Source organism: Alosa pseudoharengus, unplaced genomic scaffold (genome assembly GCF_046254945.1).
Source record: "Alosa pseudoharengus isolate Yale_2024_CS ecotype anadromous, Long Island Sound unplaced genomic scaffold, YU_APseudo_1.1 YU_APseudo_1.1_scf_6, whole genome shotgun sequence".
NCBI classification, from domain to species: domain Eukaryota; kingdom Metazoa; phylum Chordata; class Actinopteri; order Clupeiformes; family Clupeidae; genus Alosa; species Alosa pseudoharengus.
Window position 1 is genome coordinate 41,674,079 of NW_027468848.1, and position 16,993 is coordinate 41,691,071.

The following is a 16,993-nucleotide window of genomic DNA, read 5'->3' on the forward strand; positions in this document are numbered from 1 at the left end:
GGAGGCGTATAAAGTGGAGTCACTTAGAAGAGTGCACAAGTTATCAGGAGTGCGGCTGTAGCATAGTTCGTCTGAACTCTACTTGAAACAACTTTTGGTAGACAGCAAATTGTTTCAAAATGCAGTGCTGTGCAAAATACTGGGGATTTCTCGTCTCCAGGTCAGTCAATCGCCTCGCGCGCTCAACAAATCGTCAACAGTTTGAAAGACTGCTTATTCGGAACCAGCATGTTTTTGAACCTATTTGCGGATTACGGACATCTGTGGTTTTCCAGTCGAGAAAAATTGAGAGAATTTTGCCAAGGCATGACGACTTTGCTGAGAGACATATAGGACCAGGTGAAAAGGAAAAAAAGGAGATGCTGAGTAGTATTGGGCTTGAGGTAGGCAAAATCTGACTGATTAAGCATACCTGTAAACTAAAACACATTTTAAATAGTTCATGTTGATGTGTTATTTTGACGTTGTCTATTCTATTATTAGGTCTATTATTAGATTGGGGCCAAAATAATCTCCAAGCCTACACAATTGTCATCTGCAAGGTGCTCCAGGCTGGCTATAGGCTAACAGGGAAATTCGTGTTTTGTAATGTTGTGATTGCAGTCCATTGAGGAGTTGATAGAAAAGACCCTTCCAGCGTCTATCCGCTTGCAGAGAGCTATGAAAATGGATGACCCCATCTGTAAGTTTGTCTATCTTTCTGCTGCAATAGGAGCACGTGTTAATGTTGTGCATTTCTTATTTGTGTAAGGTGTTCGGCATACATGAACGCTTGGCTCCTGAATGTGAAGCTAATGGTACACGATCCAGCTTTACATACATGCAGATTCAATTTGAGAATGAAAAGTAGCCTAGGTTTGCGTGATTGGTTGTTTCTTAAATATGGTAGGCTACACTATTTGTGTGAAATAGGTTTAACGTTCATCATATCAAGCTATTAATAATCAGTTGTATAATCCCTCAACAACTATGTGCACGATGGGTTATGTCAGAGATTCATTGTGCGAGGATTGCGCTGTAAATTTCCTTTGAACATATTTGGAGTTGTTTTTGAGAAAGTCCGCTTTCAGCACCAATCTCTTGCCGGGAACGGAACTTGCCAATAGGATGACTATGAGAGTGTAAAGTTCAGCCTTGAGTTCCCGTCTCAAGGCCAGTTTAATCTGGTTGGGACATTGCCTACGCCTTTAGCATTAACAGTGCAACTTTGCATACTAAGATATTGGAGCTATTGTTCTTATGATTTAAGCGTAAATCGGAAGAGCCCCGATGTCACCTTTGGAACAATAAAATGCACTGCGTTGTCAATCCTAATAACAATTCATCATCACCATAATCACCACCACCATCATCATCATCATCATAGCAATAGCCTAATAGAAACAACAATAATGGTTATAATAGCCTAAATTATGTCAGCTTGATAAATCTAATGGCGAAAACACTAGTTAATTTATCTTGGCAAGACTACTCATTCATTTGAATGTCCCAAATACTCTTATGGATCTTGCGACGATAATGATTTAAAACGCGCTTACTTGAAGCTGCCCACTTATTTAGCCATTCGCAACCAGAGATGCACTTAGTTATAGCCTACTAGTGGAATGAAATTGAATTGTGTAGGCTATAGAATATTGTATGTTGTGATTAGTAGGTAGATAATCAGTGAGAGAGTTTATAGCATGCATATAGAGAACCCTTAATTAAGCTCAAAGAGATATGCGTAAGCAAGAGTTTATCTGTGTTGGTCTATCTGAACTAGATAGCGCTGCCTTTTCTGGCTGACTGTACAGCTCTGAATCGCTGATGTAGTCATGCAGAAAGCCAAACTGTGACTACAAATGGGAGGCCATGCTGAAATGTGCTTGCTTAGCCTTCTTGAGTGGAGCTGGCAAAGATGGCAGTTGTTCCGTCCTATAAAAAATACATTCGGCAGATTTTTCTGCCTAATAATCTAGCCCTTTTCACGCAGTCAGTACAAAATGATTTACAAAAATGAAAAAGTGACCAATACAATATTTACATCAAAAAGACAATGTTAAACTATGTACACAAACAATATGCAATAAGAGTATGCTAAACCTTAATAGAATATTTAGGCCTATGATAAATGAAACAGATAAAATGACATAAAGGAAAATAAATCAGGTAGGCTACAGGGGGAAATCCTTACCTAAAAACCTTTTTTGTAAAAGTGTTTTAAAGCTAGATTTCAAAGCAGATATTGATGGAGATTATTTAATATAGGCTAATGTGGGGTGGGGTCCTTTGTAAGTTATTTATAGAATAATAACATTCTAAAACTCAGTGGCAACTCAGTGGCCAAAAATGGTGTAACGTGTTTCTTTTCTCTGTGTCCTTTAATGTAACATTGATCTGATTTTGGAAATGTTCCTAAGTTGATTATAATTGTACTGGACAAGATTTTAAAGTCTGAGTCTAACATTATCTCTACATTACTGGAAGCAAGTTTGGTATTCGGGGCTAAATTACCAAGAAATGAACAAGAAAGTATAACAACTTTTTCAGGGTCAATGAAAAGGTCTTCTGTTTTGTCTCAATTTGTCTGAGTTGCATAGTCCATGGGCATTGTAATGATTAATATAAGAATTGCCCAGATGAGGACGTAATACCTGATTGTAGGCTTTCAGACATTTAGAAGCCTGTTAAGTGGGTCATGTCAATCATAATCTAATTGTCTTATCTTATTCTACTTTAATAATGGTCTATGACCTTTGTGGCTTTCTGTGCAGATTGCGTTCTCTAAAGTGATTTATTTTCTTCTAACACAAGTTTATACTGGTTCCTTTTCATTTTGTGTAACAGAATATTAGTTGCAACCTCCACTTTGAATTATGACAGAATTATGTAGGCAGGGTAGTAATTTCAATTAGGTCATTTGAAAGGTATTGTCAACTTGATTTAAGATTTAGCCATATTTGTATTTTCTTTTTATATTCTGAGTGTGAATAGTTTCCACTGTAAAATGAAATGTCCTTCAAGGGTATTTGCTCTAACAGCAATATTACAGGTGCATTTTTATGTTCCATGCAGAACTCCATTTGATGTAACTTTTATTACACTATACTCAACAGGTGAAAATGAAATTCTTGAGTCTCTTCAGAAGATTGCATCCAAGAACAAGTTATGGAGGTCTTATATTGGCATGGGCTATTATAATTGCGCCGTACCACCAGTGATTCAGAGAAATCTGCTGGAAAACTCAGGATGGTTGGTGTCTTTAATAATTTATCATGTCATTTTCCTGTTATGATATTATGCTGTAGTTTACTGATGTGCATAGCAGACATATGGTTCATGTAGCTGAATATTGACTGTGAATGGAGAAAGATATCATGGATGTATTAATAGACCTGAGCGCATCAGGAAGTACCCCATTCCTTTCGATGGCTGATGCTGGGCTAGCCACTTAAGCCAAAACTCTACTGAATTGGCTGCAGACATATTTAAAAACGGCATCCCATGGGTGTTTAATTCTTGTTACATTTTCATAAATAAGCCAGTTAGGTGCTGCATTACAGTTAGCCACAAATGATGTCATCCATGTGGAGTGCCAGCTCATGAGAACAACCACCAATCCACTTAGACAACATACTTTTGTGTTTGCTAGCACTTTAAAGTTGTCTAATAATAAACTACTACAATGTTGCCTTGAAAGGGAAGAGCCAATGGCATATTTATAGTTTGTCACACTAACGTGGTAATAACATTTAAGCTTTCCTTCCAATGAATAGACTTGCATAATAAAACGCTGTATCCTCCATTTTAATGAATTTTCATAAATCGCTTTTTAAAATGGGTTTCCAAGTGATTTCGGTGGAACTGTAATCGGGTTATTGTTATTTGAAAACAACACAACTGCAACAAAATACACAATTAAATAATATGATTTATAAATGTTTTCAAAAATGGAGATATAGCGTTTTGGAACCAAACTCTTCACATATAACATAGTTGGGTAATGTTAAAGCTGTCACCGCAGTAGGGCAGTGCAAACACCTACACCAGCCCTGTACAGCCAATGGCTGCTTCTATAGTTTTTTGTAGTTTAAGTTTCATTATTGATTTCAATGTTTACTTGACATTACGTGAAAATTATTACTTAATTATAACTTCATTTTGTTGGTAGGTCATCTTTGCAATGTTTTATATCAAAACCCCTAAAAAAGCAAGGAACACCCCCCCCCCCCCCCCCCCCCACACACACACACACACACACACACACACACACACACTTCCTAATGTCCATCAGAACCACACCATACCTCACCTTTTAGACATTGCTGGTATTAAATATCAAGGTGTTATTACTTGTCTTTACTGTTATTGAGTCACATAATACACAACAGTATCAAAGGCCAGGATGTTCCTATGTAGTGTTGAAAAAAGAAATGTGAATTTTCATGAAAGTAGAGCTTTCCGTAGCCTAGTTGTCTTAACAATATTGTGTCTTTACACTTCTAGTATGACTAAGAGTTGTCCATGACCAGTTATCAAGTTTTTTTTTAATCTTTCAGATGGATTAATTAAATTGATTAAGACTCCATATAATGTGTGCTGCTTGTTGCATATCTGTGGTCTTTATTGTTTTTCATTTGGTAGTCTGTAACAGTGGTATACCACCATTAGCTTGCAATTCTGAGACTTCAAATCATGACCAACTCAGTGGACATTTTGGAGATTTGAGTTTTTGTCCTTTGTCTTGAAGGGTGACTCAGTACACACCCTACCAGCCAGAGGTTGCGCAAGGGCGCCTAGAAAGCTTACTGAACTACCAGACCATGGTGTGTGACCTAACTGGATTAGCGGTAGCTAATGCCTCTCTCCTAGATGAGGGTACAGCTGCTGCAGAGGCCATGCAGCTCTGTCACAGGTCAGTAGACAAAAGTGATATTTTCTGCAGTTGTGATTGGGCTCAAGTTTAATGCACAGGTCTGATATGCTATTATGTCCGCCCACTAGACAAAATAAAAGGAGGACTTTCTATATTGACCCACGCTGCCACCCACAGACTATTGCAGTTGTTCAGACTCGTGCAAAGTAAGTTGTTGAGGGCTTCAAAGTTTCAGATTAAGGTCACTGTTTTATGTAACTGCTCTTCATTAACTTAAATTTTTCATATGGAACATACTAGTTACATAGGTGTGAATACTGTACTGAAACTACCCCATGAGATGGACTTCAGTGGGAAGGATGTGAGCGGTGTTCTCTTCCAGTACCCAGACACAGAGGGCCGTGTTGAAGACTTCACTGCTTTAGTTGATCGAGCGCATAAGGGTGGAGTAAGTGCGGCATGTTTAAAGAGTTTCTAGGCAAATGCTTTGATGCTTTACTTGTAGCCATTTTTCAGTTTTTGGTTGAATGTAAAATATAACACCTACTATATAAAACATGATTAAAAAGTCTTGATAATGTTCTTCATATGTGACTCAATGTGCAGTATGAGTTGTACTGCTCAATTGTAAATATGTCATTTTTAAATCTCTTAAGGCCCTGGCATGTTGTGCCACAGATCTATTAGCCCTCTGTGTTCTGCGACCACCTGGGGAATTTGGGGTGGATGTGGCCCTGGGAAGTGCTCAGCGGTTTGGAGTCCCTCTTTGTTATGGTGGGCCTCATGCAGCCTTTTTCTCGGTCAAAGAAAACCTTGTTCGCATGATGCCTGGCAGGATGGTGGGCGTGACGAGGTGGGAACACTTCAAATTGTCTGTTGTAATCATCTATGGCAAATCACTGTCCAATATGTCAGTCAGTATTGTGATTCTGCATGAAACATGAAATTACTCTTAAAATACAACATGATTGTATTTTGCCATCTAGCTATCTCTTGCACTCAAGCATATTTCACAGGAATATATCAACTTTATTTACTCTTACATGCCTCAAATTCAGATCTGGAATTCAATGTCAAGTGCATTGTAGATTTAACGTTGCATGCTGGCATATAACTTTTTAGATGTTTTGTTGGTTGCTTTAAACAGAAGATGATTAAATAATTGTAATATAGTTTACCAGTTACAGTATGTTACAATACCCTATACTTCAATGGTTATTGAAAGTATATATGGATCCCCCGTAGCCAATTGATCTAGGGATATGTAGTGAGTACAGCTCACTCCCTAACACCACCTCCTTGCTAGCATGTCCACTTCCTTTGTCCATGGTGGCAGATTCCAGTACAAGAATGTGCTTCTGAACAAGTTTCCTATTTTCCTAAATTTTGGAAGTGTTAATGATGTGAAACTAGGATGTTTGATTGTGTTGAAACAGTCGAAAGCAGTGAATGGTGAAATGCTTTTTGGTGTACCTGACCAATCAAACAGTGTGCATTTTAATACATAGTAGAGGAGACATCCGAGCCTTGCAGACATAGATAGATGTCTACCCCCCACCTACCCACACACACACTACACACACACACACACAGTCACTGGTCCACTCCCCTCCCGCCCACACACACATCTTCACTGTCATCACTCACATACATCATACTTGCAGTACACTGCCCCCCCCCCTCTCCCCTACATACACAGCACATTATTTCATCAGGAAGCTTCTCCAACACACATCCCCAACATACTTACAGCACACTGCCCCCGCCCCCCAATACACAGCACATTGTCTCATGAGGAAGCTTCTCCAACACACATATTGCACACTGCCCTCTCCCCACATACACAGCACACTATCCCATCTCCCTTGTCATCCCCCCAACACACACACCAAGACCCTTGGCAGTTGGGTTAGCCCCTTGAGCCGTGGATATGCCCAAGGTTTCTTCCTTGGTAAGGGAGTTTTTCCTTGCCCCTGTTGCTCTTGGGTGCTCCTTGTTGGTGCCCCCCCCCCCCAATCGCAATCCTCCCCCACCTTTCTTATGCAGCCCTTGCCACTTAATCTACTAAACCCCTCTTCTACTGCACTTTTTACCCCCCCATAAATGCACAAATAGGCTGACACCATACTTAATTTCACTGCATTTCTTACTTCCAGTAACTATATGCATGTGACAATAAACTTCCTTGTATCCTTGTATCCTTGTAGATACAGTAGATAAATAGATAGACACTTTTATTCATCCCCACAGGGGAATTTCAGATGTCCAGCAGCAGTGTGTTGTCTACCAACAAGCATTCTTGCTGTAATACACTTATAAAAACCCTGATGACAACAGTTAATAAAATAGTCACAAAACAAGCTACTATCATTAGTAGTAAATAATTAATGCTCTTCAAACAGGTCCGTTGTGTAGTCTTATGGCGGCCGGAACAAATGACCTCCTGAACCTCTCAGTCCTGCAGCTCATGGCACATCTGCAATTTTCTCTTCTTACTAATGCATGATGGAAAATGTCACTATTTTGAAATTCCTATTGTTTTTTGTTTTTGTTGTAGTGCTCAAAAATGTGGTAATGACAGCAATACGAACAGACACAGGATAAATATGTATTTAGTAAAATAGTATTGTCTGTTGGATTTTTGACAATTGACAATCAAAACCTAAACCACAGGATATTGTGGGTTTAGTGAGAAATGCCCGCATGCACCATTTACAATACTGACCAAATTATTTCTAATTTTGATCCTTTTCAGAGATGCTGCTGGTAAGGAAGTCTATCGTTTGGCTCTGCAGACCAGAGAACAGCATATTCGGAGAGACAAAGCAACTAGTAACATCTGTACAGCTCAGGTGGGTCAATCAATGATGCAATTTTTTACTGTTTCCAGTACAATGTTTTTATTTTTAATGAGATCCAATTTTATATATTCTCAGGCTCTTCTTGCTAACATGGCTGCTATGTTTGCTGTGTACCATGGACCGCAAGGTCTGCGGCACATTGCTGAGAGGACTCACAATGCTACCTTGATCCTGTCTGAAGGTATGCTGGCTATTAAATGATTAACTGGTATCTAATGGTACATTATGGTACAATTGACATTATTTTCACAGCTTACTTACTTGTAAATTCTTTGTTGTTTAAGGGCTAAAGCGTGCAGGTCACAAACTACAGCATGAAATGTTCTTCGACACCTTAAAAATCCACTGTAGTGTGGCTGCCAAAGATATCTTGGAAAGAGCAGTTCAGCGCGAGATCAATTTACGAGTTTACAGTGAAGAAGTGGTGAGCCAGCATTTTCACCAAAAATGTTACCTTAGCCGTTATTCCTGTTTTAAAGCAACACCAAAGAGTTTTTTTGTAGCTTAAAATAATGTTTCCAAAATCATTTCAGTGGTTAATCAACTCGTAACAGGGTGAACGGCACTTCTGCATTTGCTTCGCGGCCCTCTATCGGCTATAACCGCATTATGTAAGTTAGCCAGATCGGGGAGCGGATCTGTAGTTCGATGGAATGAGACATAAGAAACTACAAATTTGACTTGCATCTGATGTCGCAATACATCGTACTTTCATAAAATGCAACATATTCTGCCTTGTCTGACATCGTTATTTGCAAAGCCGGTGCTGGATAAACAAATAGCGTGCGTGCGACAGAGGAAAAGTTCTTTGGTGTTGCTTTAACATGTTTTATTGTAAGATTTCACTTATTAGTAATTTTCTATACACCATAGCTTGGAGTTTCCCTGGATGAGACGGTGACTGAAAGGGATTTGGATGATCTTCTTTGGGTGTTTGGCTGTGAATCTTCAGCTGTATGTTTTAAATGCCTAAATTACACATTACAGACACAAATTACAACATAAATAAATTACAACAGAATTTAACACAGAGAATCATGGTTTAACTTTTCTTGCCCAAGGAACTCATTGCTGAGAAAATGAGTGGACTAATGAAGGGACTTCTGGGAAGTCCTTTCAAGAGGACCAGCAAGTACCTCAACCATCTTGTGTTTAACAGGTTTGAAAGAAATGTCATACAGTAAAAATGTCACAGCTACGAATTCAGTTTGTAGAGTGTTAAATTTAGACTGGATTGACCTTCAAAACATTATGATAAATTAAATGAAAACAAAAACAAAATTCATGTCGGTTCTAAATAAAAGAATAAAATGAGTAGATAATAAAATAAGTAGATAATAGTTTGTCATCCATGAACATGTACATTACACAAAGTGAAAGTGGCACAAAGACGAGATGGGGAATGTCTGCCTTTTGGCACCAGGGAACACTGATTATGAACTGAATTGCTGATAAATGTGTTCTTTATTTTACAGTTACCACTCTGAGACCAATATTGTGAGATATATGAAGCGTCTAGAGAACAAAGACATTTCTCTTGTGCATAGTATGATTCCACTTGTGAGTGGGTACATAAATTATATTTATATGCATTTATTTTTAGGTTAACTGATTTTTCTCAATGAAAACATTTTCTCCATTCTATTTCATTATAGGGGTCTTGTACAATGAAATTGAACAGCTCATCAGAACTGATGGTGAGGGGAGCGATTTCTTCTACATCTTGTACATAATGATGTGATTTCAAAAACATTATTACATTACATTAAGTTTACCTCATGTTTATGTTTACCTCATTTATTGCCTAATATCAATAGCCAATCACTTGGAGAGAATTTGCAAATATCCACCCGTTTGTACCACTGAACCAAGCTGAAGGTTATCAACAGCTGTTCCGTCAGCTGGAGAAAGATCTTTGTGAGATTACTGGCTATGACAAGATCTCATTTCAACCCAACAGGCAAGGCCTTGATTTGTGCGATGATTAAGTATCGGCTGGCATTATATCATATTGCATAATTCTTTTAGTATGCCCTCACTAAATGTATAGAAACAGTGTGTCGATAGTGTCTTAACAACATTGGTGTACTTTTTCCTGACCTTTGTACTAATCTTTGTACTTAGGGATAGGCTGAGTCTTCATCCTGATTTCTATATGTACTGTTTTGTAGTGGTGCTCAAGGCGAATATGCTGGCCTTGCTGCCATCAAAGCCTATCTAAATTCCAAAGGGGAGTCACATAGGACGGTAAGTAGTCCATCAGTCCAGGCTGTTTTTCTACCCTTTGTCCCGTGGTAAAAGCAACAACATGGATAGCCCAGGATATTGGCTATTTATTGGAAAATTTATATCAAAATTTCTGTAGGAGTAGAACTGCTAGATTTAAGGCTTTGGGCTACAGTATGCTCTCTGCTCCGTACCCACTGGCCACCATTATACTTTCAGATAGAGAACTACAGAACAGTAGCAGTAGTTGTAACAAAGCAAGGGAAAGTCACACCTTTGGCCATAGGACAACAAAGCAGCTAAAATCCATGGGTGCTCACATCTGTACAGAGAATTCTGTCAATGCCCTATGAACTAATAACAGTGAGAGTGATTTAGCAACAATGTCAATGAAGTTCATGAGTTGTGAGTTTGGACCATACCAATAAAAAATGTACAAAATCTTAATCATACTGGAGAAGAAATTTGTTTTAAAGTCAAAGTTCTTACACTTACCCTCATTCTATTAGTATTCTGTAAATTAAAAACTGTTTGTCTTGGCACTAAACTGATTGAAAATGTATTTGAAGTGCCCATATTGAGCAATACAGAGCTACAATGCATTAAATTAATTTGTTAGTGGGAATCAGGGATGTGCACAATTCAGAATTGAATTGAGAATGACTCACTTAAATTCTGTTCAATTCTCATGATTTATATCAAAGGAAGTAGCTTGAACTACTTATACACATGACATTCCATTAACAGGAAATGTTTTCACCTAGCAATGAATGTTAAAAGCTCTATTCATAGAACAAATAATTAAGTTTGATTTATTGTAACCTTCATTTTGTGGAACGTGATTGAACAAGACTCCAGTTCCCAGAATGCTCTACTTCAACCAAGTGTACAAAATGGTTGCCAAACAATTTGAGGTGGACATTTGTTTGAAAGCTTATTTTCTACACAGTTTGGTGGTCTAAGCTGGACTTTGTTTATAGATTCAACACATTCTTTTGTGTGACTGCAATTTCTTTGAATTGCCATTAAGTTAATTACTCTTCCGGTCATTCCAATTCAACTTTATTCAATTTTGACACACACATAAATCCTTCAGCATCTTAACATGCTCATTCACTAGGTGTAACACCCAACCAGTTCCATGTACACAGGTACACTAAAATGATAGCTGCTACAAATGAATGAGCTGGCTAAAGAGCCTTCTGTGCATAAATCGAATTCTGAGAATAAACAAAAAATTATACAAGGACAAGACAGATTGACTTTGGAATCATAGACAAGCAGGTATTTCATAATAACACTGGTACTATGAACTGAAATGGTAATAAATGTATACATTCTTTTACAGTTACCAGTTACCACTTAGGCACCAATATTGTGCTCTAGACATACAGTTGTGTAGAAAAAAGTGAATGAAGTGCAAAATCTTTATAATAGTTTTTATAACCATGTTTTAATTTTAATGGAAACATTCCACATTCAATTCCTACGGAGCCCCTAAGGGGACATGAGCAGAATGAAAGTTTCATGTGCGCACGTGAAAGTTTCATGTGCTCAGGTGAAGTTTCATGTGCGCACATGAAAGTTTCATGTGAAAAGGTTTTGCGTGCGCACGAAACTTTCATGTGCTCACGTGAAACTTTCATGTGCGCACATGAAAGTTTTAGGTGAGCACATGAAAGTTTCACGTGAGCACATGAAACAAAACTTTAGATTTTTTTTTGCTCATGTTCCCTTAGGGGCTCCAAATCAAGATATTAACAAATTATTTATCAAGTCCACATTTTCTTTGCTTCCTGAAAGTTAATTTGTTAATCATTTGATTTTGAATTGAATGTGGAATGTTTCCATTACATTTGAAATATTGAAATAATAACTAATTCTTAAGATGTTGCACTTTATTAACTTAAAGGGGAACTATGCAGTTTTTTAGCTTAATTTACCTTAACTTAACAGCTTTGGAGTCATTTTAATGGCCATATTACTTTTTCTGGGTTGAATGGTATATAATCATATCATATAATTATATCAGGGTTATAATCTGCATAATTACTAGTAGCTAAACATATTTAGTAATTTGAATACTTCATATTGATTTTTAAACTATTACACTTAGGCATATCTTTAATGTGGTGTGTAGGTCTAATTGAGTGCACATTGGTTGGTGATGTGTATGTCGTCTATTCACAGCAGTAGACCTGCATCACTGTATAAAACATTACCAAAATATGTAACATGACCTATCTAGGCTAGGCCTATATTTAACAAATACAGTAAAACTTCAAATAATAGCCCATGCTTTTATTTACCAAAATTGCTGAACTGCACCAGCTTGTATTTGAGACAGGCTTCTATAATGAGACAGAAATTGAATTCCTTTCACACACAACTTTTCCTCTGCAAAGATTGGAAATATTATCGAATTCATTATTTCAAACACACTGAATGCTTACCCATAACCTATTACTAGGCTATCCAGTGATGGGCTACAATTGCGGATCATTCATTTAGTGTTGATGTTGTTCATTGAGTGTTAGAGATAATAGACATAACACGGAGAGCCAGGACTGATGAAAAAGAACGTTTGTGAACCTTTTTGTTTTGTTGCCAGCGTAATAAATCAGTAGCCTAGGGTATAGGCTTAGCATCGGCCTATCCTTGTCATAACAAGATGCAATATTTTGTTTAATATGCAAATTTGAAAACAAAATGGGATGAATTTAACGATGTAGGCATAGGCCTAGTCCATATATTAAAAAAATTTTTTTAAACAATTTGAAACTCTGGCAGTCTTAACCCTTAGAACCCGATTGACGCAAAGTGCGTCAAAAAACACACCCTTTCTTCTCTGTTACATTGCTCTGGAACGGTTCATCACAGCGAGATGAAACCTTTATTGCACGACAGAGCAGAAGTGGGGCTTTCCAACGAGACCACACACTTGTCTGTACGATCAAGTATGAAAATGTAAAAAAATCATGAAATTAAATCAAATTGCATCATATTTACAGTCTATACTTCTCTGCATTCACCTGCACACACATTACTCTAGTTTGAATTACTCGCGAACCCGTGATCGCATCGATATGGCAAGCATATCAGATGAAAGAGGGGGCAAAGGGCTATCCATTGGTACCATGTTTATCGATCCTTCTGGCTTATAAAACCAGACGAAGTGACTGCAAAATAATAACGTCATGTACACAAACCAATGCTGCACACTCATTACTCTCGTTTGAATTACTCGCGGACCCGTGATCGCATAGATATGCCACGCATGTCAGATGAAAGAAGAGACTCAGAGCTATCATTAGATACCAAGTACATCCTTCTGGGTTATAAAACAGACGAAGTGACAGCAAAATAATAACTTCATATAGCTGGACTTACCCCACGTTTTTGTCTGTTCTTGTGGCAAAGCATGTTTATAATCCAATGCTATCATGTGTTTCTCTATGGCAAAGCATGTTCATATTCCGGTTTTGAGATCCTAGCAAATTCCTGCATGGCATCCAATTCAAGGCTCACATTGCATCCCAATTTGTTCAACAAATAAACACCTTTTTTGCCTTTACTTTGTTCATGGCAATGCAGTAAAGAGTTGAGAATTATTATGACTGCATACACACAGGCACGCAGGCTAACACGCAACCTCGGGTCAAGTCAGGTCAGATCAGTTTGTGTCACAGATATGGAGCGCAGAAAGGTCATTTTTCATCACTAAATAAAAAATGGCATTTATTTCCGTAAATCACACAGCAAATATTTCTGTAAATTGCTCAGCCCCAGAGTATCCCTCCAACATGGCAATTATATTGCCCGATTCAGGACAGTCTGCCCTACACACACATGAAATGCATGTAGAGCTGTGAGCTTGCAGTGGTGAGATACATGTCGAAATATAATACTTTTTATAATACTTTTTATATTTTAATTCTTTAAAAATCAAAATAAAATCAATGCTAGTATTAATACATATACAATACAGATCTGAATAGCCTAAACTCTCCTGAAAAAAACAATATATAATATATGTGTGTGGCACTTACAATGACCAGAATAAATCCTTATGAATAAAGGTAGTGAAAATGCCCTAAAAACAGCTTAGGGTTCTAAGGGTTAATGCCATCTAATCAGAACTTTAACATGCACAATCTGCACCATAGAACTGGTTTAAATAGACGATCTGGCTGGTTTTAGGAGATTAAGTATTAAGTATAACCTGAAAATAAAAACAGACCAGGCCTCTATTTTTTATTTATCCAAACCTGTAACCACACCAGGCATGTAGACAGGCTTCTATTTGGGACTCAGCTTTAATTTGAAGTTTTACGGTATGTAACAAACACAATGTAACAATACTTACAGATATCTGAACGCACACAATGGAAACATTCACAGAAGGAACGTTTATAACTTTGATAAAGTCGTTATAAATCAGAATATGCTGTGTGACATGTAAACGGTAATATGAACGTAATATGAACGTAGCAACATATATTATACTAATATATTAATTCGTACATATATACATTTTTAAAAATACGTTGTCATATAAGATGAAGTAATTCAGTTTTGAAATCAACCTGCAAGTTGCTCTTCAAGAAGATAATCAACAGATTAATCAACTATGAAAATGGATCATTAGTTGCGGCCCCAGTCCTTTTGGTCAGCTGATTTTTGATGTTGTTCTCAGGTATGCCTGATCCCTAAATCAGCCCATGGTACTAATCCTGCAAGTGCCCAGATGGCTGGTATGAAGGTTCAGGTGGTAGAGGTGGATAAAGATGGAAGCATTGATGTGGCTCACTTGAAGGCCATGGTAAGATATCCAAAGTTCCTTTTCAAATTGTGACTATAATGGAAATATGAGTAAGTTATTGTACAATATAAAACGCAGGTAATTATATTTCAAGTGTTTTAGTAGTAAAAGTTAGTATAACCACGCAATAGTGTTTTGATTAGACTTCAGTAGTGGTGAGTAGACAAGGCACCCTCATTCAAGTTGGATGAATGGCATCTACAGTGCCTATAAAAAGTATTCGGTTACACTTTACTTGACAGTAGCAACATAAGAGTGACATGACACTGTCATGAATGTCATAAACAAGTCATAAACATTTATGACAACGCTTCTGTCATTAAGTGACATTTGGTTTTTGTCATAAGTAACAAGTTAGGGCTAGGATTAGGGTTAGGGTTCATGTGTCATGACAGTGTCATATGTTCATGACAGTGTCATGTCACTCTTATGTTGATACTGTCAAGTAAAGTGTTACCAAGTATTCATCCCTTGGATATTCTCCCATTTTATTGCTTTTATAAATAAATCATGGTCAATATAATTTGGATTTTGTTGACAAGAATTTACACAAAAAACTCAACTGTCAAAGTGAAAACATATCTACAAAGTAATGTTGATTAATTAAAAATATAAGTGATTGCATAAATATTCATTCCCTTCAAGTCAGTATTTAGTAGATGCACCTTTGGCCACAATCACAGCACAGAGTCTGTCTGGATCTCAGTTAGGCTTGCACATCTGGATACTGCAATTTTACTCCATTTTTCTTTGCTCCTCCACCATGCGGGCATACTATTCAGATGTTTGGCCTGTGTTTTTGTAGTTAACTAGGTCAACGTCTAAGAAAACGGTGTTATTGCAAAAAGGGAAATGGTAACATAAAACCTTACCCAGCATATCTTCAGTTTAGCTTTTATCAGATACAGTGAAAGCTTAGTACTCATCATAGGTGATAGAAGCCATTTATGTAACCATAGAATAGCGTAGATGATGGAACCTACATACTGCAGTGACTACATTAGCATCTAATAAAAACATTTTATTATGTAAAATTGATATCTACTGCACAAATGTTCTGTTAGTCTTTTTTCTGAGATGTACATATTTGACTTGATGGGCTATGAGTAAAGCAACAAACTTTTGTGTTATGGGTAGAGATTCTTGCGTTCTGTTTGTGTACAACTTTTATTAGGTGAGGCTGTAACCAACAATGATGAAACCTTGCTATAACCAACAACATAGCTTGCAGCTAGGGGAATGTCGGCCCTAATTTTCCCCTCATCAATCCCCACAATACCCATAATGACAAGCAAGCAGAAATGCATTTCTTAGAAAAGGAAAAACTGAAATCACAAGGATGTAAGAATTTACATTTACTTCGTACTTATAGTAAGAGTCAAGTCTATTTGGGTATGACTCAACAAGATTGGCACACCTAGATTTGGGGAGCTTTGGGCCATGTTTGCAATAAAGATATCACTTACTGATTCATAAGCTTTGGCTTTGCATTACATACGATTTACTCTTAAACTACAAGTTGGTATTTGACAAAAGCATTGCTAAAATCGCATAGTGATTATGAGCAGTGAGCAGTTGCCTGGTCCCAACCGCTGAAAAACACCCCCACAGCATGATGCTGAGAGATATGCATAGGCATCTCTGCTACATTTCAAGTCCCAAAGCAAAGAGAATTCTCGTCAATGTCATTTTATTTACTATACATTAAAATGTACACTTAATAATTAATGATGTCATTGTGATTCCCTCATTTAGTTCTCTATACATTTTGGTCCTTGTAGGAAACAGTTGTTATTATTAATATATTTATTTTCCCTTAGGTGGACAAACACAAGTCTAAATTAGCTGCCATGATGATCACATATCCTTCCACTAATGGTGTGTTTGAAGAGAATGTCAGGGAAGTGTGTGAGCTCATTCACCAGAATGGTGGCCAGGTGTATTTGGATGGTGCGAACATGAATGCTCAGGTAAGGTACTTTACTTCTAGTTTATCAGAAAAAAATATCCTTTAACTTGAAAACACTAAGGGCTGTATTTTGGGTCACCAGCGCATGGCGTAATACTCGTTAATCACCCGCGCAAAGTTGAATTCGGTATTTTGCACGTTTCTTTTTTTAGCATTGCGCCCAGGGGTGTGGCAATTAACAACCTAGGGAGGGGCCTAGCGCGTTGTCTAAAAATCGCTATCATACACCACCTAAACCTGGTCAGAAGTCAATGGCGAGT

At 37.5% G+C, this 16,993-nt stretch overlaps 1 protein-coding gene across 1 annotated transcript in view; it reads left to right on the top strand.

Annotated features, from left to right (window-relative positions):
- gldc (glycine dehydrogenase (decarboxylating)) overlaps positions 1-16,993 on the top strand; it is a 30,780-nt gene continuing 13,787 nt past the window's right edge. Inside the window, exons 1-18 of the mRNA XM_076269594.1 lie at positions 1-383; positions 604-682; positions 3,096-3,231; positions 4,730-4,894; positions 4,984-5,061; positions 5,156-5,303; positions 5,512-5,708; positions 7,611-7,707; positions 7,792-7,897; positions 8,001-8,140; positions 8,590-8,670; positions 8,778-8,875; positions 9,192-9,276; positions 9,372-9,413; positions 9,534-9,676; positions 9,888-9,963; positions 14,639-14,764; positions 16,585-16,734. Coding sequence (XP_076125709.1) covers positions 120-383; positions 604-682; positions 3,096-3,231; positions 4,730-4,894; positions 4,984-5,061; positions 5,156-5,303; positions 5,512-5,708; positions 7,611-7,707; positions 7,792-7,897; positions 8,001-8,140; positions 8,590-8,670; positions 8,778-8,875; positions 9,192-9,276; positions 9,372-9,413; positions 9,534-9,676; positions 9,888-9,963; positions 14,639-14,764; positions 16,585-16,734 — 2,211 coding nt within the window. The 5' untranslated portion in view covers positions 1-119. The remainder of the gene's footprint in view (positions 384-603; positions 683-3,095; positions 3,232-4,729; positions 4,895-4,983; positions 5,062-5,155; positions 5,304-5,511; positions 5,709-7,610; positions 7,708-7,791; positions 7,898-8,000; positions 8,141-8,589; positions 8,671-8,777; positions 8,876-9,191; positions 9,277-9,371; positions 9,414-9,533; positions 9,677-9,887; positions 9,964-14,638; positions 14,765-16,584; positions 16,735-16,993) is intronic.